Source organism: Miniopterus schreibersii, assembly GCF_964146895.1.
Source record: "Miniopterus schreibersii genome assembly, chromosome: 9".
In the NCBI taxonomy this organism is placed as follows: Eukaryota; Metazoa; Chordata; class Mammalia; order Chiroptera; family Miniopteridae; genus Miniopterus; species Miniopterus schreibersii.
Genome location: NC_138118.1, coordinates 41,417,454 through 41,440,974, shown reverse-complemented (window position 1 = coordinate 41,440,974; position 23,521 = coordinate 41,417,454). Strand labels below are relative to the sequence as shown.

General features: G+C 39.8%; 1 protein-coding gene across 1 annotated transcript in view; it reads right to left on the bottom strand.

Annotated features, from left to right (window-relative positions):
• Positions 1-1,795: 1,795 nt before the first annotated feature.
• Positions 1,796-23,521, bottom strand: part of LAMB4 (laminin subunit beta 4) — a gene marked incomplete at both ends in the record, with an annotated part of 103,500 nt that continues 81,774 nt past the window's right edge. The window contains 8 exon segments of the mRNA XM_081146968.1: positions 1,796-1,926; positions 10,335-10,351; positions 10,353-10,486; positions 11,826-11,914; positions 11,917-11,998; positions 14,761-14,899; positions 17,872-18,079; positions 21,046-21,190. Coding sequence (XP_081003094.1) covers positions 1,796-1,926; positions 10,335-10,351; positions 10,353-10,486; positions 11,826-11,914; positions 11,917-11,998; positions 14,761-14,899; positions 17,872-18,079; positions 21,046-21,190 — 945 coding nt within the window.

The following is a 23,521-nucleotide window of genomic DNA, read 5'->3' as shown; positions in this document are numbered from 1 at the left end:
GCCTCAGTGAGTGGGCACAGTGCTCTCGGGCTGCAGGAGAGGCAGGCGGGCTCTGCCTCTTCTTTCCCAGCTCTGGTTGGCCAGTCACACCAGGCCGGCCCCTCAGACCGTCTACTGTGCAGACCCCAATCCTAGCCTCTGCTGGTCTGTCCTCACAGTGCATGCCCGGAAGGTGGCAGCCAGTTCCATGATCTGACTCAAAAACTCACAAAGCAACACACAAGCAGAGTCCACCCTGCAAGGTCCTGCCACCCACATGCCAAGGCACCCAGCAGGAGGTGACCCAAAGTCACCTCCACGCAGCTCCCTGCACCACTGGCCTCAGCAAAGCTGGGGCAGCTTCATGCACCACCACGGCGTCCCTCAGGGCTGGTCATAGATCCCAGCCTCTCGGCACCAGGAGCTCAGGGCAGGAGGGCTCCTCCCATTCCCCATGCCACACAGATTCAGTGCTTCTGGGGGCTCAACACAACGCCTTACAGGGAGGGAGAGGGTCCCCATGTGCAGCCACTCTGCACAGTCCTCTGGTCCCTTACCACTCAGGTGCCACACACTTTGGGACAGCCCTTCCTATGGCCGGCACCCTGAGCAGGAGAGGTCTGTCACAACTTCCACTAGAAGCTTTGTTTCGCTGGGAAGGCGCCATCCGCCATTAGAGGCTTTGTTCCCTAGGAAGGTGCTGTCCCCTCCTTGCAGACTCACCATTCCCCTGGGTCCCTTTGGGCGGGGTGCTCCTTCCCCTCTAGTCTGCTCCAGGTGTGAGATCCCCATTTTTGGAGGCTGGTCCACACTCCCGAGAGGAGGGAGCTTTGCAGCCTCTAAGCCTCCGGTCTCGGAGCCCAGCACAGGCTTCAGGGGCGTCTCCCCCTCTCTATGCCTCCCCTTTCTTTTCAGACTCTGTGATGTTTCTTCAGTGCTCCCCACTCGCACTCCATCCACTCAGGTATGTTTCTCTGTTTTTTCTTTTTTTCTTTTAAAAATATATCTTTATTGATTTCAGAGAGAGGAAAGGAGAGGGAGAGAGAGAGATAGAAACATCAATGATGAGAGAGTCATTGATCGAACCCGCAACCCAGGCATGTGCCCTGACCGGGAATCGAACCCTGATCGCCTGGATCCTAGGTCGATGCTCAACCACTGAGCCACGCCCAGCCGGGCGTGTTTCTCTGTTTTTTCTAAGCTGGCTACATAGGATTTTAGGAGTAAATCGAGTCTGTGGCTGGGAGCGGGGGTGCTCTGCTGCTTCTCACAGTGATGCCATCTTCCCCATCCTCAAGATCTACCATCTTAATACATCTTTAAGTGTACAATACATTATTGTTAACTGCACCTATAATGTACAGCAGATCTCTAGAACTTATTTATCTGGCTTAGCTGAAACTTTATGCCAGTTGGTTATTAACTCCCCATTCTCCACTACCCCTAGCCTCTGACAATTTCTTTAAACAGTTAGGTTGATTTGACTGAAATTAGTATTAGTAAATAAAATACTTATTTAGATTTGTACTTGTTACATGTAACTAATTGTTTTTAAGTTATGAAAAGCAAGAAGAAAGGTACCTGAAACCAGAGACAACCTCTCTATATCTCCCTTTCTATTCCACATGTCAAGAGGTTTTTCCTTGGCCCAGTGTCACTCCCCAGCCACAATGAGCAGATGTAACAAGGAGAGGGCTCCAGGCAGGGGAGGCAGAAGAGACTGACCATTTTGTTTCCCAAGTTCAGCACAGCTCCTCAGGTTTGCTCATCAGAAACCAGAAACAAAGGCGTAAGCTTTTGCACTTTAACTCTAACTCTAGCATGTTGTATATTTATTTTCTTGCTCAACAATTTCATTTTTAATGGCAATGACTTGATCTTCCAACTGTTTCAGTTGACCAGCTTTTTCTTGCTTACTTAGATTCAAATCTTGGATCTTTTCTAAATCTGAAAAAAGAAAATGAAGTGAATGATATATTTCCATTTGATAAATACCTCCTAAATGCCCATGTGATACCAAACACAGGGATTTATGTGTCTCATGAAGATATATTTAGTTTTGTATTTTCATTCATTAGATAAAACTTTTTTCCCCCCACCAGACTTCTCAAGGTTTTCATATAAGTCAGAGTAGACAAATTGATACTTTTGTCTAAAAGTATTTTATATCTAAAGGCATTTATCAATGTGAATCTATAGCTAGTTAGAATTTATTAGAAATGAAGACACAGATTACAGGCCTTGGACTGGATCTGGTGAAGTGCTATATTTCCAAAGGCTTGTTCTTTCTGTTTTAACTGTGTTTTTCACTTTAGGGTTTCCCAATCTTTCAGTAAAAAGGACTGACATTTTAACTTCATTATCCTCTGCTAACATGGAAGTCATTGAACAGTAAAAGCAAAGTGATGCCTTACTTGGCTTCCCTCCTGTCTGTCCATCTGTCCATCTGTTCATCCATCCGTCCATTCATCCATTTATCCATTCTTCAACCAACAAGGAGTGGGGGAGATTAAAGATGGGGGCAGACTGAGTGGAAGCTACGCTGACACTCTCCTGGGATCAAACTGGAATTACAATTAAAATATAGAAAAACCATGCTAAATAATCAACTGCAACTGCAGGCAAGTTGGAGAGCACCCTCATAACCAAGGAGGAAAACTGGAGGCCTCATAGAGACTGGTAGGAAGTGCGGAGGCATGAGAGGTTTGGCTGATCTCCCACAGGCAGCAGCTGAAGGCCCAGAGGGATATCTCAGCTGTGGAGGGTTCCCACTAAGGACTCTACGGCCTAAACCCCAGGCTGGACTTCCCAGCCAAGAGCATGAGAACTGAGAAAGGTGCCCACATAACATTTGGCTATGAAAAGCAGCCAGGTTTCTGTCTGCCAGGGAGAGATGGCTGGAAGTGCAGGCACCCTCTTAAAGAACCAACACACAAAGTTTTGTGTGTAGCCACTCACCTTGGGCTACCAGCAGAGAGAAGGCAGCATGAACTGAGGCTATGTGAGGAGACTCTATGGTTGTACACCCTGGAGATAGAGCTTAGAGGGCACCCCCCTGGATTCCTCTGTTGAGTCATTCCCCCGTACAACAGTGGACATCTTTCATAGTCAGACATTTACCTTCCAAGAAGTTTTTGCCTCAGGGAGAAGCAATAGCCTCACCCTGCTGGAAAACCTCTCATCTTACCTAGTGGAGTTTCTATAGGCTGAGGCTCATTAAGAGAATCATATTAATCAGCCTGTAGGCAGAGGCAGACAGAGTGCTTTGAGTCTTTGCCTGATCTGCTTCTAGGCTCAGGCCTTGGAAAAGCAGACTTTGATGTGCATTTGGTCCTGTCCAAATGCACCCAGCCCCAACAGAAGGGACCTCAAGCCATGGGTTGTTGATAGCTTCAAATAGGGTACTCAAGGCCAGTCACATACAATGTCTGACATTGTCTTGCACCAGAGACTTTCCAAAAAGACTGAGAATCCTAGCAGACTTACCTAATACATAGAAACAAACTGAAATAGGCAGCCAAGATGGGGAGACAAAAAACAAGCTCCAAATGAAAGAACAAGAGAAATCTCCAGAAAAGGAGCTAAATGAAACAGAGATAAGCAATCTATCAGATATAGAGCTCAGAATACTGATTGTAAGGACACTCAACAGCATGAAAAAAGATATGGAAAATATAAAAAATGACCAGTCAGAAATGAAGAGTGACATAGCAGAAATAAAGAATACATTGGAAGGAATAAACAGCAGATTAGAGGAAGCTGAGGATCAGATCAGTGAATCAGAAGACAGGGTAGAAAAAAATCACTCAATCAAAGATCCAAAAAGAAAAACAAATAACAGGAGGACAGTTTAAGGTAGCTGTGGGACAACATGAAACGTAACAATATTCGCATCATAGGAGTGCCAGAAGAGATTGAAAGTAAGCAAGGGTTAGAGAACATGTTTGAAGAAATAATGGCAGAAAATTTCCCTAACATGGTCAAGGAAAATGTCACACAAGTTCAGGAGGCACAGAGAGTCCTAAGCAAGAAGAATCCAAACAGGCCCACGTCCAGGCACATCGTTATTAAAATGTCAAAAATTCAAGACAAAGAGAGAATCTTAAAGGCAGCAAGAGAAAAACAATCTGTTATCTACAAAGTGGCTCTCATATGGTTGTCAGCTGACTTCTCATCAGGAACTCTACAGGCCAGAAGGGAATGGCATGAAATATTCAGGATAATGCAAAACAAGGATCTGAAACCAAGACTACTCTATCCAGCAAGGCTATCATTCAAAATAGATGGTGAAATAAAGAGCTTCCCAGACAAAAAAAGGCTAAAGGCCTGGCCGGGTGTGGATCAGTGGTTGAGTGTTGGCCTAGGATCCAGGAGATCACGGTTCGATTCCCTGTCAGGGCACATGCCTGGGGTAAGGGCTCCATCCCCAGTCATGGATGTGCAGGAGGTGGACGATCAATGAGGACTCTCTCATCATTGATGTTTCTATCTCTCTCTCTCCCTCTCCCTCTCCCTTCCTCTTTCTGAAATCAATAAAGATATATTTAAAAAAATAAAAAAAAAGGCTAAAGGAGTTTATCACCACCAAACTAGCATTGCAGGAAATGTTAAAGGGACTGCTGTAATTAGAAGTAGAAATAAAAGCATTGCAAGGAATGTTAAAGAGACTGATGCAATAATAAGAAGAAATAGAGAAACATAGGCATAAAGAATTAAAATGGCAATAAACAAGGACCTATCAATAATAACCTTAAGGACTTTAAGGGAGAGATCAACAGCAATACAATCATAGTCATGGACTTTAACACCCCACTGACTTCACTGGATAGATCTTCCAGACTAAAAATCAACAAGGAAACAGTGACCCTACATGACACACTAGATCAGATGGATTTAATTGATATTTATAGAACATTCCACCCCAAAGCTGTAGAGTATACATTCCTCTCAAGTGCACATGGGTCATTCTCAAAGATAGACCACATGTTAGGACACAAACAAGTCTCTACAAGTTCAAGAAGATTGAAATCATATCAAGCATCTCAGATCACAAGGGCATGAAGTTAGAAATCAACTACAGTAAAAACACTCAAAAACATTCAAACACATGGAAGCTAAATAACATGTTAGTAAACAATGAATGGGTTACCAAAGAGATCAAGAAAGAAATCAAAAACTTCCTGGAAACAAATGAAAATGCACAAACAATGACCCAAAATCTATGGGACACAGTGAAAGCAGCTCAAAAAGCAAGAAAATTTTTTAGTAAATCATCTAATCCTGCAACTTAAAGAATTAAAAAGCTCCCCTGTGAAGCCATCCAGACCAGGGCTTTTGCTTGCTGGGAGTTTTTTTTTATTGTTGCTTCGATTTCATCAATTGTTATTAGCCTAGTCAGGTTTTCTGATTCTTCCTGATTCAGTTTTACATGATCTTGCTCATATGTAGAGTCTAATAAACAAAATAGACTGAGGAACAAAATAGATCCAGAGACATAGAGTCATGGAACAGACTGATGAGTCCCAGTGGGAAGGCGGGAGTGGGGGAGTGGGTTGGGAGAGATTAATCAAAGAACTTATATGCATATATGCATAAACCATGGTAAAGGCTTGGGTAGGGGCAGATGCGGGGTGGAGGGGATCAATGGGGACAAAAAAGGGGGATTTCTGCAATACTTTCAACAATAAAGATCAATTTCAAAAAGAAACAAATGCTGTAAGCTTAGTCAGCTTGCCATAATGGAAGCCTCACTAAATTGAATTTTGAGGATTATGTTCTCAGTCACTTAGCATCTCTGAGGGCATGTCCTATTCTGTAAAATTGGAATTAAAATCTTTTTTAGTTTTTTTCCCCAAGATAATTGTAAGGATCAAATGAAATAAAGGGTGAAATCACTTGGATAATAAAGTATTCATTTTAGATGACAAAAAAAAAACAACCCAAAATGCAAGGAGTCCATAGAGTAGTGATGGAAAAGGTATAAAGAGCTACGATTGACAGTGAGGAGACCTTTAGAAAAGAAACTGGCTTTGGGTTAAAGTGGAACTTCTTAAGAAAGGAAGGTAAATGTTCTGCTTCACTGGGTCAGATCAACCTGCCACTCAGCTTGTTTGGGGTAACTGTCAAACTAGCATGTAGCATTTTTAGAGGAAGGAACTGAATTGTGAAGAGATCTGAAACTGCCCTGTGAAGAAAAATGGAATTAACTGGTGATTTTCATATAAAGGAAAGAAGATTCAGCGCATGTGCTATAGCTATATTTAAGTATTTGAGGGGCAGGAAAGCAGAGTAAGTGTGTGGGGATTTTTGTTGTCCTCCCTCCCCCCCCCTCCCTCCCTCCCTCCCTCCCTCCCTCCCTCCCTCCCTCCCTCCCTCCCTCCCTCCTTCCTTCCTTCCTTCCTTCCTTCCTTCCTTCCTTCCTTCCTTCCTTCCTTCTTTTTCTTTCTTTCTTTCCTTTCTTTCTTTTTGTCAGCCTGAGGAAATAGAATGTAACCAACAGGTGAAAGCTCCATGAAGATTGGTCTGAATATAAAGAACTTTCTAGTAGTCACAGCTGCTCAGAGCGTAAAGAGCTGCTATGAAAGGTGGTGAGCATTCTGTCAATAGAAACTCAAATATAGGTCATTTGGAATTGAAAAGGGGATTCAGCATTGAAAATGTATTTCTAAAACAAAAAGACAAGACCCCCATGTTTCTACTACATAAGTTAAAAAGATTGTGCTGGATATTTTTTATTTTCCCCACCAGAGCCAGTCTCCACCCTGCTGTGTGTCCTGGAAAGCTAGCCTCCATGGATGACATCACCTGCTCCCTGACCGCTCTCTGGCTGTCAGTCACACTTGGTTACTGCCAGGTTCTGAGAACTGGGGCGCGCGTGGGGCGGGGGGAGAGAGCAGACTCCTCCCTGTTGAGCAGCAGGTCTGTCAGTTCTTACATCTCTCAGCTCCAGCTCTTGAAGGGTGGCCTCTTCCATTCCAGCGTTCACAGGCTTACTTTACAGCATTCACAGTCCTGTTTCCCCGGCTCCTTCAGGCTCAGGGATGTTAATGGCTTCTCACTGCTCTGTCATCCAGAACCTCCAGACCTTTGTTTGTTTCCCTTCATTCCTGTGCATTCTTTGTAGTTCCTCCCATCAAGAAGTAGAGTCTATTTATCCTTTACCCCCAAACCAGGTCTGGTTTTGCAAGTTATTTTGACCAATAGGAGGTGGAAGAAATGATGTTGTAGGACCTCAAAAGCCTCACAGCTTCTGTACTTATTCTCATGGAACCTTCAAACAACTGCTGCAAAGCAGCCTAGGACGAAAGACCTGTTAGAGAGGTCCAGCCTCTCAGCCAAGTCCGGTCCCTGGCAGACCTGCCAGAAGACCCATCAGCTGAACACAGCTGCTTGGATAGATAACTGAGACAACTCTGTTTATATATACATGATTCAGAATTACATCCAAGTGTGCTTTCTATTTCTTTCTGGGACCCTGACTGACAAAATTCTATGGAGGGACCTTGGCTGCAGACTGGGGTCCATTCTCAACTCTCTCAACTTTGATCTTGCCAAAGTAAGTAAGGGCTGCTTTCTGGGATCCCACAAGCATCTCTTCCTAACAGATGGGAACAGGGCACAGGCCTTGTGGCTCAGCCCCTTCTCAAGTGGCAAAGTTGGAAAGATGGCCAAGCCAATGTCTGTCTTTCCTCTCTTGCTGAGTTGTGAAAACAGCATTAACATGAAAAGAGAAAAAGTGGAATGTGTTATTTTAGACCTCTCTAAGGAGAAGTCCCCTAACTTCTCTTCAAACCTAATTTAAGAACCGTGAAAGCTTTAGTCTCTGGGGATAAGTAGAAACAATTTGTACCCTTACATAAAATATAAGGCAGAAAATATTCTCTCCATGGTTTTGCTCTTATAGAAAGAATTGAGGTCTGGGCATAATAGAAGCTGATTTTCATGGTATTGCCTGTGTAACAGAGTATAAGGTAAAAAACATTATGTCTGTCTTTTTGAATCTTTCCGAGTATCTCCTTTTTTAAATTATTAGGAAAATACTGAAAATGAAAAAAATGCCCAGAAGCTCACTACTTTTAAAACAATTATATAAATGTAAAAAGTGTGTTTTCCTCTTCACTCTCCCCCTCCCCAGAGATAACTAATATTAACTGTTTGGTATGTATTTTTCTTTGCTTTGCCCCACACTAATGTTACATTTTCATTTTTTTCCATGTCATAGTGATGATATGAATTTATAAGTGAGGATTTGGAGTTATTTTAAAACTTTGAGAGTTACTTATGTTAAAAATAAATATTGTTGTTTTAAAATTTTTGGAGACAACACATACAACCAAAAGTAAAACTAGACCTCTAACTCATCATTTGATATTTCACATTGATTTAGAGGTAGTTAAGGACATGATGATTGCCTAGAAAAATCATAAGTATCAGTTGTGGAAAGCAAAAATCCTAATGAACTTTCTGATTGTATGCATTCTAGGTGTGTACACTGTGTGCATCAAAATATCCATTTTGATCAAAATCTGTCCAGAATGTGATTCCTTCTGGGTTGCTACCTACGGACCTTGCTAGGTGACCTAGTGCCCTAGAGTCTAAATCACACTGACTCCAAAAAAGTGATTTGCACAAGGGGAGAAAATAAGCAGCGTAAGTTAGGACAGGGTTTATCAACCTAAGTACCACTGATACTTAAGGCAGAAGAATCATTTGTCATGGGGAGAGGGGTATCCTGTGCATTATAGGATGTTTAGCAATATCTCTGGCCTCCATCCACTAGATGCTAGTTGTATACCCTAGTTGTGACAAATAGAAATGTCTTTAGACACTTTGGTCCCCAGAGGAGGGGATATAATCACCCCCAGTTGAGAACTACTGGGTTAAGAAAAGTGTTTCAAGGTGGCCAAAGGTAAACCTGTTTGTTCTGATTAACACAGAGTGAATGCTAATTAATACCCCCCCCTTTTTTTGCTAATCCTCACCCGAGAATGCTTTTTTCCATGGATTTTTAGAGAGAGTGGAAGGGAGGGAGGGAGAGGGAATGAGAGGGAGAGAAAGGAAGAGAGAGAGAGAGAAAGGGAGAGAGCGAGAAACATTGATGTGAGAGAGACACATTGATTGGTTGCCTCCCCCACATACCCTGACTGGGCCGGGGATTAAACCTGCAACCCAGGGACCTGCCCTTGACTGGGAAGCAAACTGTCGACCCTTCAGTGCGAGGGGCAACGCCCTAACACTGCCTGAGCCACATCGGCCAGGGCAGTACCCTTTTAAGTAAGACCATGGCCTCTTCCCTTCCGTTCCAGCGTCCACAGGCCTACTTCACAGCACTCACAGTCCTGCTTCCCCTGTTCCTTCAGGCTCAGGGACTCTAATGGCTTCTTGCTGCTACTGTCACCCAGAACCTCCAGACCCTTGTTTGTTTCCCTTAATTTCTGTGCATTCTTTGTAGTTCCTCCCATCAAGAAGTAGAGTCTATTCATCCTTTGCCCCCAAACCAGGTCTAGTTTTGCAAGTTCCCAAAACACAAACCCAATTCCTACTTCTTTCTCCTCAGTGGACTCATATGTTGTTAAATTGTGTCAATGATACATTGATATTGGTATAAATTCTACCTCCTGATGGAGTCTGACCACGCTATTGTCAAATTGATGGAGTGGGTAAAAGAAAAGGTAGAACCACCATATGATCCAGGGATCTCACTTCTGGGTGTATATTCAAAGGAAACAAAATCTATATCTTAAAGAGATACCTGCATCCTCATGTTCATTGCAGCATTATTTACAATAGACAAGGTATGGAAACAACTGGAGTGTCTGTCAATGGGTGGATGGGCAAAGAAAATTATATATATATATTTCAGCCATTTGCAACAACATGGATGAACCTGGAGGACATTATGCTAAGTGAAATAAGCCAGACAGAAAAAGACAAATACTGTATGATCTCACTCATTCCATTCATAAGTGGAATTTAAAAAAAAAAGAATTGAACTCATAGAAACAGAGTGGAATGGAATAGTGGCTGCCAGGGAGGGGGATGGGTGAAATGGGGAGATGTTGGTCAAAGGGTACAAGGTTTCAGCTTTAAGATGAGTAAGTTCTGAGGATCTAATGTACAGTATGGTGCTGATTATAGTTGATAATATGTTGTGCTCGTGAGTAGATCTTAAGCATCCTCAAAAGTAGCAAAAAGAAAGACGTAACCACGTGAGGTGATAGATGTGTTAATTAACTTAATTGTGGTAATAATTTCACAATGTACACGTCTAGCAAATCGGCACATTGTATAGTTTAAGTATACACAATTCTATTTGTCAACTATACGTCAATAAAGCTGGAGAAGAGAAGAGATACCTGTTATTCTTCTTATCGTCCTCTGTATCTCCAGCCAATTTTTCTGCTGCATCTTTTAGCTGTTTCACTTTTCCTAATGTTTCCTTTGTCAGTTCTGTTGCATATGTCTTATAATGAAGAATAGCATATTGATTTTTCAGCTCAAAAAACTCCTGTAACAGAGCTACACTCCCATCATTAGAAAATATTTATAAAGCATGTACATATACATGATATTTGCCTGATACTGTTCATAAAAGGAATAAGAGGAAACCATAATCCAGTCAATATACTTGAATTACTCTGATATTTCCAACAGGGCTTTTACTTGCATTTTATTTTTCAGGTTGAAAAAAGTCTTAGCTTTAGTTAATTAAAAATAAAACTTTGTTACAAAATATCAATCATTACCCCAGGTGAAGGCAACTCTTTATGAAGTACCAATTGTTTGTCCTGAGCTATGTTAAGGTGAGAGGTGCAGGGGACAGAATGTCCCAGTCCTGCCCTTGACAACTCTTCAGTTGGGTTGAACAGCTGCATGTGCACAATGCAGGGCAGAGCAACTGGGTAAAGTTTCCACTGACTTGGGAGTTGAGAATGTTTTCTATGGAACACAGGTTGAGAAAGTGCTCCCTGTGATCTAGGCTCACCAAGGACACATTATTTGGTTGGCAAAAAGGAGAGAGAAATGAGGTAGAAAGGGAAGCAGGAAGGGAAGCCGAAGTGTGAGCATGAAGATCTCCCTCAGAACTAGAATGGATATCTTTGGGGTCAGCCTGTGTCGTTGACAATTTAGGATGTTAAAGTAGATGAATAAAGGCCAGACCCAGGTATAAAATATGGAAGTGATGGGGGAGGGCAGGGAGCACTTTCTCAACCTGTGTTCCATAGAAAACATTCTCAACTCCCAAGTCAGTGGAAACTTTACCCAGCCCATTAGGGATTAAAAGCAAGATAATAGACCAATTGTAAAAACACTTTAACATTTTTCTTCTGTTTAAGCTTCCATATTAATGCTTTCCAACCAAAGATATCCTGCTAAGAAAATGAGATGAAAGTTTCTTTCAGCAGCCTAAATTAATGGGCCACTTTCCACAAACTCACTCTGATTTTTGTAACTTCATCTATTCTCTGGCAGGTGACTTTCACTTCTTGTTTTCCATATATGTTATGTGATTTAATTAGAGTAAAGAGCAAATACATACAATATAGTGACATGACATAAATTGTGAGAGTTTGGAAGTTCAGGAAAAATTTTACTAGAAGATCATAAGAACACTACGGTGAGTAGATGTGGAGTAAACACTCCAGCAGGATTTGGCCAGAGGACTTCTGCCTTCTCCAGAGCCCTCCACTATCTTCATGCCCATCGGGATCCCTACAAACATCAACCACTGAGCACGGACCAAGCACTACAGATAATGATGGTAAGTGGCACAAAAATCTGAGACTGAAGTATTAGCTTTCCAAGAAGCACTGCTTGCTCTTGGTGGCAGTGGTAGGACTAATAACTTCTTCAAGGCCCCCAGCCTGGTGTCTAGCCAATTCAGCCTGAGCTTCCCCATGGATGGCTTGCTCTTGATCCTGTGCAACTTGATCCACAGCCTGGAAAGTTCATCCTCCTGTGCTGACTGCTGCTTTGCTAAGTCCAGTCCATTCTTAGTCTCCTTGGCTTTATTTTCAGTCTGTTGTTGATTTTAAAACCAGAAAAAAGAAAGTCTCTTTATGTAACAAGAAGCAAACAAAAAAATTAATATAATTACCCTTCAGAAAATAGGCTAGGTGTAAAGGGAAAGAAAAATCATTCCTTTAAATTTTCTGTTCCATTTACAAAAGAAAAACGTTATGATAAAATATTTTAGACATACAAGAGTCTAAAAGAAAATGTGATACATATCCACACACCCACCAGCCAGAGTAAGAATAAAGCACAGCCAGTGAGCCAACATCCTCTGTACCGCTCCCCATCACATTTCCTCGCCCCATAAAAGGCAACCACTTATCAGAATCTAATATTTATCATTCCATGTTCTTCTAGATGCTTTTACTATATGCCTATGCTAACAATATACAGTATTCCATATTTTTAACTTTATGCAAATATATCATTATTTTACTCTATTTTATTTTTCAGTTGATGTACGTGGCTTCTAATTTTTTTTCCTTTACAAATAATAATGAACGTTAGACTTGTTTCTTATTTCTTTCTTTCTTTTTTTTTTTTAAATATATTGATTTCACAGAGAGGAAGGGAGAGGGAGGGAGATAAAAACATTAATGCAATGATAAGAGAGGGTCATTGATCGGCTGCCTCCTGCAGGCCCCCTGCTGGGGATCGAGCCAGCAACCCAGGCATGTGCCCTGACTGGGAATCAAACCTTGATCCCCTGGATCATAGGTCGATGCTCATCTGCTGAGCCACGCCAGCCAGGCTACTTGTTTCTTATTTCAATGACAATACTTGTCATGTCAAAAAGTTCTATTTAAATATTTCTGAAATCTAACTGGTCATTTGTTATGTCTTGTCTCTTGTTCTTTGGTCATACTTTTTTTATTTTCTTAAACATAGTAAACATTGCTCCTTTTTACTCTACCCAATAATGGTCATAGCTACAGTCTGTTGCATTTTGATTCTGTTGTTTGCTGTCTTGTTTAAGGCAATATATTTTTGGGGGAAATTCTTTGAGGCTTGGTTTTAAGGTGCATTCTTTGGAGGGGATTTTCTCTTTGCTTCTGTCAGGCATCTGAGGGCACTACCAACCCAGGACCACTTTAAATGACATTTTTGGCTTTGGTTGTTGGGGCCACCCAGATAGTGTGAATCCTAGCTCCAAACTCCTGCGAGAGTCAGCTTGTGGTTAGCAATTCTTAGAGAAGACTTTTCTCCTCCACCCAGAGCCAAGAGGCAAGAGGCAAGTGTCTTTACTGGTGTTCTCTCTCTCTCTCTTTCTCCCTGTCTCTCTGTCTCTGTCTCTTTCTGTGTGTGTGTGTGTGTGTGTGTGTGTGTAGTTTAACATTTCACTGAGGATTTTGCCTTTTGGGATCCCAGCTCTATACAGGGATCTTATTGCCTCCTTTCATGGGCTTCATTTCTTTCTGTATGCATGGTGACCATTAAAACTAACAGCTCTAATACATCAGAGATTAGCAGATGCCTTCTGCTGTCACTTCATTCTTAATTATCTTTCTGGATTCATGCTTTCCTATTATTTTTGGTGTCTGAGGATTTCCTCTGTTTTTTACTAATTCAGCTATGCATTTAAATTTTTTTAAATGTCCCATCTAAGATTTTTATTTTCCTACTAGAAGGGTTCATTGGGGTACTGGTCCAGCATAGTTTTAGAAATAGAAGTCCCTTCTTATGCCCTTGAGCATATGTCAGAGTGTTTTTAGGTATCTGCAATTTCTTTTGTAAAGGGATAGGTAGTAAATATTTTACACTCTCTAATCCATGAAGTCCCTATTGCAACTATTCACTCTGTGTCATTGTAGCACAAAAAAGCCACAGATAACATGTGGCTGTATCCCAATAAAACTGTGACTTTGGAGACGGAAACAGTTGTACCTATTTTGCCCAGGAGCTATATTTTGCCAAACCCTGTTCTAGAGAATATGCTTAGAAGGAGGAAAGCCTGGTTCTTTGATTTCCTGGGACTAGGTCCTGTCTGTCCTCCAGTTGTCAGGCTTCCTCTCCTGGATCCATCATGTGTGTTAAACCATGGTCTTATTCCCTCCGAACTCTGGATAGAACCCTTTCTTTTAGGTAAGATATTCTTTCAGTCTCAGGATACTCTGATGAGATTTTATGCACATTTAGTTTCAAACAGCTGGCAACAATTAACTTTATTTCATTGGTTTGTGAGCTTTAAAGAATCTATGCCCTGGCCAGGTGGCTCAGTTGGTTGGAGTGTTGTCCCATATGCCAAAAGGTTGTGGATTCAATCCCTGGTCAGTATGCTACAAGAGGCAACTGATCAATGTTTCTCTTTCACATCAATGGTTCGCTATCTCTCTTTTCCCTTTCTTTTTCTCTAGAATCAATAAAACAAAACATATCTTCGGCTGAAGATTAAAAAAAATAATAATAATAAAATAAAGAGTCTCTTACTCTCCCAGGTATCAGAAGGGATAAACTCTTACCTCAGATCTACCTTTAATTATCTATGTGGCCTAAGGAAAGTCACTTAACCTCCCTGAATCTTAATTTTATCATTTATAAGCTGGTGATAGCACCTGCTTTATCCCCCAGGGTTGGTCAACAATGAAATGAAATGCTGCTGGGAGAGCTCTGTATAACATTGAATACACATTACCATAATCTTATTTTATCTTTACAATAATCCCACCAGACAGTTAAGGCAAGCGAGACATTAGCATATGTAAAAACTGGGCTGTATCCACACTCAAAAATTTTTTCACGTTAGTTTCAAAGAAAATAGAGAAATACCTGCAGTGCATTCTTTTTTATTTTTGTTATCTCAGCAGTCAGCTGTGTGATGGTAGAATTTGCCTGTTCTTGAGTGATTTGAACTTGTTGCAACTTATTCAATATTTTGTCAGGATTTTGTAGAACATTTGCTGCTTTTCTAAGGTAAAATATTAACATATCAGATTAGCTAAATATGCAATTATTCATATATTTCACCTTTTGAATTCATTAGACTCAGCCAAAAATTTTACTGAATTATTTGTAAAGTAAATTTAAACTCTTAAGCAAACCAAAGTGCTGGAGTCTTCATTTTGAGAAACAGGCATATTAAATGCCAATAAAAACACTTTTATATGCATGTTCAGAAACAGATTTCACCAGATATGGACACCAACGACACAGGTCTTATTTCTTCTTAATTTGTCATAAGCAGAGAGGTTTGGGGAATATAACCACTGAACTTTGAACAAAAAATTATCCTCAGCCAATTTCAATTCTGTAATTTCTCAAACTTAAGCAACAGTTTCTAAATCCTTATTGGAGTCAGGGTGAGAGAGTCAAGAGGCTCCACAGAGAACAGAGAGAAATAAAGGCCCCGCATTTTCCAGCTGTTTATTCAGGTTTATTTAAGCTTCACTGACATTCCAGCCTCCCAGGGGCCCAGTCAGAGGTTAAAATCACAAGCATTCCAAGTGATAGGCCACTTTACAGAAACAGCTCACCTCGAGTCAACATTTACCAGCTACTTAGATCTATGGGCTCACAACCACCTTTGGAAGAATGTACCAAGTGACTGAAATATCAGACAAACTTTGCAGAGGCATAGTTAGAAATGCTTGTGCCCAGAGCAAAAATAGCTAAATTCCAAAACACCCACTTCTCGATCCAACCCATCCCCCCCTTTAAAAAAAAAGGCTTTTCTTTTAAGAGCAGGCACAGAGATTTCCTATTACTCCCCCTGCCCCCACATATACACATGCCCCCCCCACCCCCCCATCAAATATGCCTCAACAGAGGGCACATTTGTTACAACTGATGAACCTACCCTGAGTCGTCATAATCACCCAAAGATCACAGTTTACCTTTGGGCTCACTCTTGGCATACATTCTATGTATTTGGGCAAATGTATAAAGACATGTCTCCATCGTGATAGTGTCATACAGAGCATACTCACTGTCCTCAGATTCCTCTGTGCTCTTCCTGTTCATCCCTCCCCTCAGCCCCTGGCAACCACTAACCTTTCTTACTGTCCCCTTAGTTTTGCCCTTTTCAGAATGTCCTGTGGTTGGAATCGCACAGGATGGAGCCTTCTTGTCTATACTTTCCCCCCTATTGTTACAGTGGGGGGTTCAGGAGCCTTTCCTTCTCATAATACACTCCACACACACCCCATCTTTTTCCTGTAGTCTTTTTCCTTTAGATTTTCAGTGTACTGCTCATTATAGTAAATTTAGAAAGTACAGAGTGAAAAAGAAGGAGGAGGAGGGGAAAAATCAGGAAGGGACAATTTATCGTAATCTTACTGCCTTTAAATGCTGGCATAGTCTAGAATTCTCATACTACATTTTTTTTTCTTTTTGTGATTGAGATCCTCTTCCATATAAAATCTGTTACCTTTTATTTTTTAATAAAGCTATTTTAAACATTGATTTTAGACAGGGAGGAAGGGGGAGGGAGGAAAGGAGAGAAGGAGGGAGAGTGAGAAACATCCCTGAGAGGAGAGACATGTCACATCCATCAGCTGCCTCTTGCATGTGCCCCTACCTGGGGTCCAACCACAACCCAGGCATGTGCCCTGCCTAGGAATCGAACCCCCAACCTTCTGGTGCACAGGGCGACGATGCTCCAGCCAACTGAACCACACTGGCCAGAGCTGTTACCATCTTTTAAAAGCATCAACATTAGCCCGACTGGGTGTGGCTCAGCGGTTGAACGTCGACCTGGGATCCAGGCGATCAGGGTTCGATTCCCGGTCAGGGCACATGCCCGGGTTGTGGGCTGCAGCCGATCAATGACTCTCTCATCATTGATGTTTCTATCTCTCTCTCTCTCTCCCTCTCCTTTCCTTTCTCTGAAATCAATAAAGATATATTAAAAAAATAAAAATAAAAAAAAATAAAAGCATCAACATTATACTGTAATAATCTCTACATGTTATTAAAAATCCTTTATCCACATCATTTTAAATAGCTGTGTGATTCTAACTGGTACTTGATGTTTCTAGTTTTAAATATTAAAACTGGAAAGGTTGGACTAACAGCTGAGTCTGGTATACTGAATTTATATAAGTGGATCATGAGACAGTGAGGGCAGCTCAGGTCTCTAGTCCTGGGCAGCCAAATGGTGGTGGATGGTGATGTTACCACCATCCAACCGACACTATGACCTTGACCCACAGCACCCCATGTCCATAAGAAACATCAAGATAGCTTTTCCTTTTTGCTTGGCTAAGTCAAAATTATATCTTTTTATTATAGTCTTTTTTAAAAACTTAGATATTCAAAATACTGCTTATTATCATAAATTTAGAAAGTACCAAAAATAGGCAAAGAAGAAGGGAAAAATACTCTGATATCCCCACCCATGCATAGAACCAGCATGTGGCATTTATTGGTGTATATTGGTATAAAGAGGTAACAGACCATTGGAAAGGCATTCTGAGCCTAAGGAAAATGGGAAACAGGCATCCTTGCACACTGCCTCCCAATTTCCCAGCTTCCTGGGGCCCTTCCACAGACAGCTGAGCTCTAAATTTGGCCACCAAATTATTGGAAGGTAATTTCATTGGAATGTTATAGCATTTTAGGCAAATATTTTTTTAGGGAGCCTTTTAGCAGCTGGCCTATTAAAGCAAGATGAGAATATATATATATATATTCCTCACCCAAGGATATGTTTATTAAATTTAGAGAGAGAGGAAGGAAGAAAGAGAGGGAGAAACATTGATACGAGAAAGAAACATCGATCAGTTGTCTCCCATATGCACCCCGACCAGGGATCAAACCTGCAACCTAGGTATGTACCCTGAGAGGGAAATGAACCCACAACTTTTTTGCTGTACAGGACAACACACCAACCAACAGAGCCACCTGGCCAGGGCAAGATGAGAATGTTAATACTGTACTTACTCAGCTGCTTTTGCCTTCACCAAAATCTTTTGGGCTCTATCTGCTGCTTTATTTAGCTTGTCCTCATCTGTCCTGTAGTCCTCACAGAGTTGCATAAGTTTCTGTATGTTGTCAAGTTCATGGGTTAGATTTTGCGATGTTATTGGCAGGTAGATGTTACGTACATGATTTGCAACCTTCTCTATGTCCTCTGAAGGCACATTTTCCTCTTAAATAAAAAGATGGGTTTTAGGTCATTATGTCTCCTTATCAAATACTGTATCTTTTAAGCATAGCCACAATGAACTCTAAGTCAAATGCACTTGCATCTGTGTGTCCCTAGAATACAGGGATTACATTGTATATGTCCCATAGATTCTTCTTCATGCTTAATTTTCCCTTTGCTCCGAAAGAAATAATGCTAATGTAGGGCTGAATATATGCTGCACAAATGCTTGTTGGAAAAGTAAAAAACTACTGACTTGGAATATTACATATGTTCTAAAAAAGTCCTCACAAAAATTGATTATTTTAAGCACAGAGACAAAAGCAGTTAAAATGTTTAGATGCCTGTCATTAAGATTCAAACACAATGAAGGAGACAGTGGAGGAACATTGGGTTTGGACCCAACAAAACTTGATTCTAATCTTCCATGACATTAAAAAGGCTCAGAATTTTTGCTCATTTGTATAATTGGGTAATTATAACTGATGCTACTACTCAAAGACCTATTTTGAGAAGGGAATCCGACAATACAGAGCAAAGTACCATGTGAATAACATGTAAAAAGCTTTTAAATACACCTATGCTCTGCTTTTCAGAAAGATAAAAGTGGCCCTCTTTGAGAACTAAAGTGGAAGGTGGACTCTTAGTGTTTGAGGTAATAACTCTTTGTTATTGTCCGGCTCTTTACTGAGGCACAAAAGGGATAGTTAGAGGTGAATTAGAAACAGATCTGATCTGCCAGGGGTTTATCATTGGGTGGAGAAATATAGGTCACTCTATACAAATACTGATCACATCAGAACAGAAGAGATGAATATAAGACAAAATGATGTGGGATCCAGAGGGAGGAGGAAATACTTCAGGAAGAATTTCAAAAAGATTTGAAGTGGACCTTGGAGGACAGCAGAGACGAAACTCGTGAAGACGTGGTGTGAGGGGAGGGGTAAAGGCATTGTAAGTTGAGGGACCTGCAGAAGCAAAAGCTCAAAAGAAACAGTTCACAGCTCACTCCTGGGGGGAAAGTGAGGTGTCTAAAATTGGAGGAGCGAAAGTTCAGAAGTGCTGGGAGCAGATCACAGAAGTCCCTAAAGTAACTTGGACTTTGTTCAGGAGGTAGTGGGAGCCATAGATGGTTTTTAGCATTTGAGTGGCATGACACGAGTATATATCCTTTTCACAATCATTTTTGCATTTTATTCCTTGTAATGTTTTTGAAAATTGTGATAAGCATTTTTATGACTAAATTAAAACCATATTTTAAATGGATTCAGGAAGTTGGCTCTTTAAAAATAGTAATTCTCTTTGTAAAAATGCTATAATAAAAAGTGATTTTAGTTTAACCACATATTCAATCATCATCCATTTACTGGCATTTATTATGAGAGCATAAGTTCAAATTTTTTATATGGGACTTTTAGGAGAAATGGCACATAACTTAGTTCATAAGGAATTCTGACCACAAGAAAAATAAAATGGTCAAAGAAGAATTGAATAGTGGGGCCACCATACAGTCTAAAGATGATTTTACTTGGGCTTTATAGCAAGGAAAAGAGAAGAAATGGAGGGTGAAAGGCATTACTTTCTGGTGACCTAGGGTCTTAGGACCCTGAACAGAGAATTTTCTTTTATAGAATAGGATTTTTCTCTTTGCTAGTCTAATTTTTGTTGTAACAATCTGGACACACATTTTTTTGTTTGTTTGTTTTTCCCAATTTTTAGCTTAATTAAAGTAAAAATTTCATTAGAAATTTATTCAGCAGCAATGAGAAATAGGACTAATATGGGAATAAGCTCTATGACCCAGTGAACTAGGTAGAAAGCAAAAACCTACTTTCTGAACCATCACCGGGGCTTGGGACTGTATTCCACCCTTTTCATACAAATGGTCTGGCAGTTTTAATTTGTGCCAAATCAACTGGTATCTGCAGAGATAGTTAATGTGTTCCTCAAGCTCATTGAAAATTTGATTTTGAACGAATAAACAAAATGTCCAGTAGACTGATTCCATCTCTATTTTTACTGATCATTTTTATTAATTCTTTTTCCTGCTTAATTTTTTTTTTTTTTAAATCAGGATTAGAAGCTGCTAATACAATTTCTAGAAACATTGAGTTGGAAAAAATACTTGGTTGGCTATAGGGGTCTCTTATAAATATTAAACAGATTAATAAAGTGATTGCACAGATTGTAACAGACATCCCCAATGTTAATTAATTCACATGCAGAGTGTTAAGTTATAGAATTTGGAAGATAACTATGAAAAATAAAGCCTCTTGAAATTAATTCCATAGTGTTGTACCCAAATTGCATCATTTGAGAATGAGGTTCCATGCCAATTTCCAGCTGTATTATTTGATTTTTATCTTTAGTAATTCTCCAGAGTTTAAAATAAGCCTCTCCTGAAATTAGGTATAATGAGAAATAAGTTCATAATTATAATAATTCATAATAATAATGAATTAAATAGTTCCTTTTGGCCAGCCATAGAGAGCAATATGAGACTTAGGAAATAGTCAATAACAGTTAATAACCAATATTTTAGATGCTACCTCACTATGATATTTGATAAACTAACCAAAATTTAGCATACCTAGATCTTATATACTCTTGTCAGCAGAGAAAAAGATAAGATCCTAACATTAGGAAATCTGGTTTAGGCATCATGTTGGACTTTCCTTTTTTTAAAAAAAGTGAAATAACTTTAAACACCAGGTTATTATTATTTTTTTAAATTTTGACTAAATTCTAGTGTTTATTACTAATTAATCTCATACAGAGAGTCATAATTTTTTAGTACAGAGTTAATATTTTGGGATTAATTTCATTAAGAAAATTTAAATCACGGGGTATATTATGTTCCTGATTTAGCATGTCATTTCCAATTAATGTAATTTGAAATTTGTTGTGATGTTTGAGTATACATTTTTAAAAAAGAAAAAAAGCTAGTCCTAATATTTAAAAAGAATTACCTAACTGAAACTTTTTCAGTTTCTTTATTAAAAGATTCGTGTTTTCTTCATCAGATTCTCTTTGTTTTTTCATGTTCCACAGTTTCTCACTTAACTGGAAGGCATTGTTTTTGGAGACTTCTGTCAGTTTACTTATATTTTTTATCTGGAATAAGAAAAAAACCAACAATGAGGAAAACACACAATGATTAGGCATGTTCTGTGATGTTTAATTGCTTAGCTGGACCAAATAAACAGTCATCAAAAATGACATAGAAGTGTAGTTAATTAAACAATTTTAAAACATTTTAAAGAACTCTTCTAAAAAGATAATGTTTTCTTAATAATGTAAATTTATCTTTTAAAATAATATTAGTATTCAAAATATATCATTATTTGTAAACAGTATTGACCTAATACTAATAACTTTTCCTGACACAAATTTCTTTTAACGAGACTTTAGCATTCCATATTAGCAAATTTCATATAAATTACTTAGGGCTATTTACTTAAAGTGGCCATTATGTGTAATAAGTCAAAAACGTTTTCTTTTACATAAGTTAAAATATTCTTCTAAACCTTCCTCAAATTCAAATAATGTACTTTCTTTGAAAGCTTAAGAGAAAGCATTCCTTCTATTAAGAAATGAGTTTGAACTCAGTGGAGACTACAAAGATTAATTCCAAACACTTTGTACATTTGATGGAGGAATGATAGGACTAAAGGGCTTGCAATCTAGAAATGTAAATTCTTAAATGTGTGGTTTGAGAAAGGTCATGGACTTTTTCTTGGGATTCCAACAAATTTGAGGAAAAGAAAAAACCTAAAGCAAAAGGACAATATCACCAACCAGCTGAGCTGTGTTGAATAAACAGTGACAGAAGTAGGGCTAATTAGGGCCCTTTATTTCCCCACAATGAAGCCTGCTTAACTGAGCCATACATAGCTTGTGAAAAGGATTTAATTATATCCTTGGTAAATGATGAAACAAAAAATATTTACATGGCTAAAAATATGTATCTTAATTTCTGAGTTGTTCCTTGATTCTCTAGAATTTTTAAAACTTTAAAGTAGATAGCTAGCAGTTGCTAAGAGAGTAGATCTTAAAAGTTCTCACAAGGGAAAAAATGCAACTGCGTGATGTTAACTAAACTTACTGTGCTAATCATTTAGTAATATCAAGTCATTATGTTGTACATCTAAAACTAATACAATGTTATATGTCAATTATATCTCAAGATAAAAAAAAGATAGCATTAAGTAAGAATGCATAACAGTAAAATGAGAATTACAGAAATAAATACTCTGGACAGGAAAGAGCTAAACTGTACAGATGAAATTGCAGCAGAGATTAGCTGATCAGAAAGAAAGAGACTGCTAAATTACTTCACTCTTAAAACATCTCTCTGCAATCCATCCTCTGTCACAATTGACTCCTGAGAATTCTCTCACAATCTCTCTGGCACTCTTCCCGCTTCTAATCAAGGGGAAAATAGCTCACCATATTATCAACATGACAACCCTCCCCCACCCTTTTCCAGTTCTCCATTTACTTGCTGATTAAACCAGATTCTGCTTCCTTGTACTTAAGGGGCTGTCTTTTAAAAGTATAGTTTAAGGGGTCTTGTTTAAATGGTGTGAAATTTCTGTTTTTTTAAGAAGGGTCAATATAATAGTTTAAAATTATATTAAACAATTAAGATTGTTTTAGCCACTGGGATACAAGACCAGGATTTGCATTTGCTATGTTCACGGCTGTATTTACAACATACACTTAAATGCCTGGCACAAAGTAGGTACTCATGAATATCTATTAAAGTAATGAAGAATAACGTGAAAAACTATGCAGCAATACAGAATTATGACTAAGCAAATAAAAATTTTCAACATTTGCGTCAGGATATTCTCCAGCTTGGCTAATCAGAGGCTTGCTCCAGACTTGGACTCCGGGGCACTGGGGCAAGCACACAGGACCAGCTGGGGCTCAGGCCCATGGAGGTGAGGTTCCCGGAGCAAACTGCTGCTCTGTGTGTGTGCGCGCGCGCGCGTGTGTGTGTGTGTGTGTGTGTGTGTGTGTGTGCGCGCGCGCGCTCATGTATCACAGGTGGTTCTCACTCCTTTCCCAAGCTTGGCCCTCTATCCTCCTCTCCATTCTGAGATGTGTTCAGGTACATTTCCCTTTTGTTTAGGAGTTGGTTTCTGTTGCTTGCAAACAAGAATGCTGACTGATACATTATTTACCTCACAATGGTTAAGAAAACCTGGGCGCTCCCGGCCAGGCTCGGTTCAGCGGTTGAATGTCGACCTAGGATCCCGGCGATGGAGTTGGATTCCTGGTCAGGGCACATGCCCAGGTTGTGGGCTCAATCCCAAGTCGAGGGTGTGCAGGAGGCAGCCAATCAATGACTCTCTCATCATTAATGTTTCTACCTCTCTCTCCCTCTTCCTTCCTCAATCTGAAATCAATAAGGAAAAAAAAAAAAGCTGTGTGTTGAGA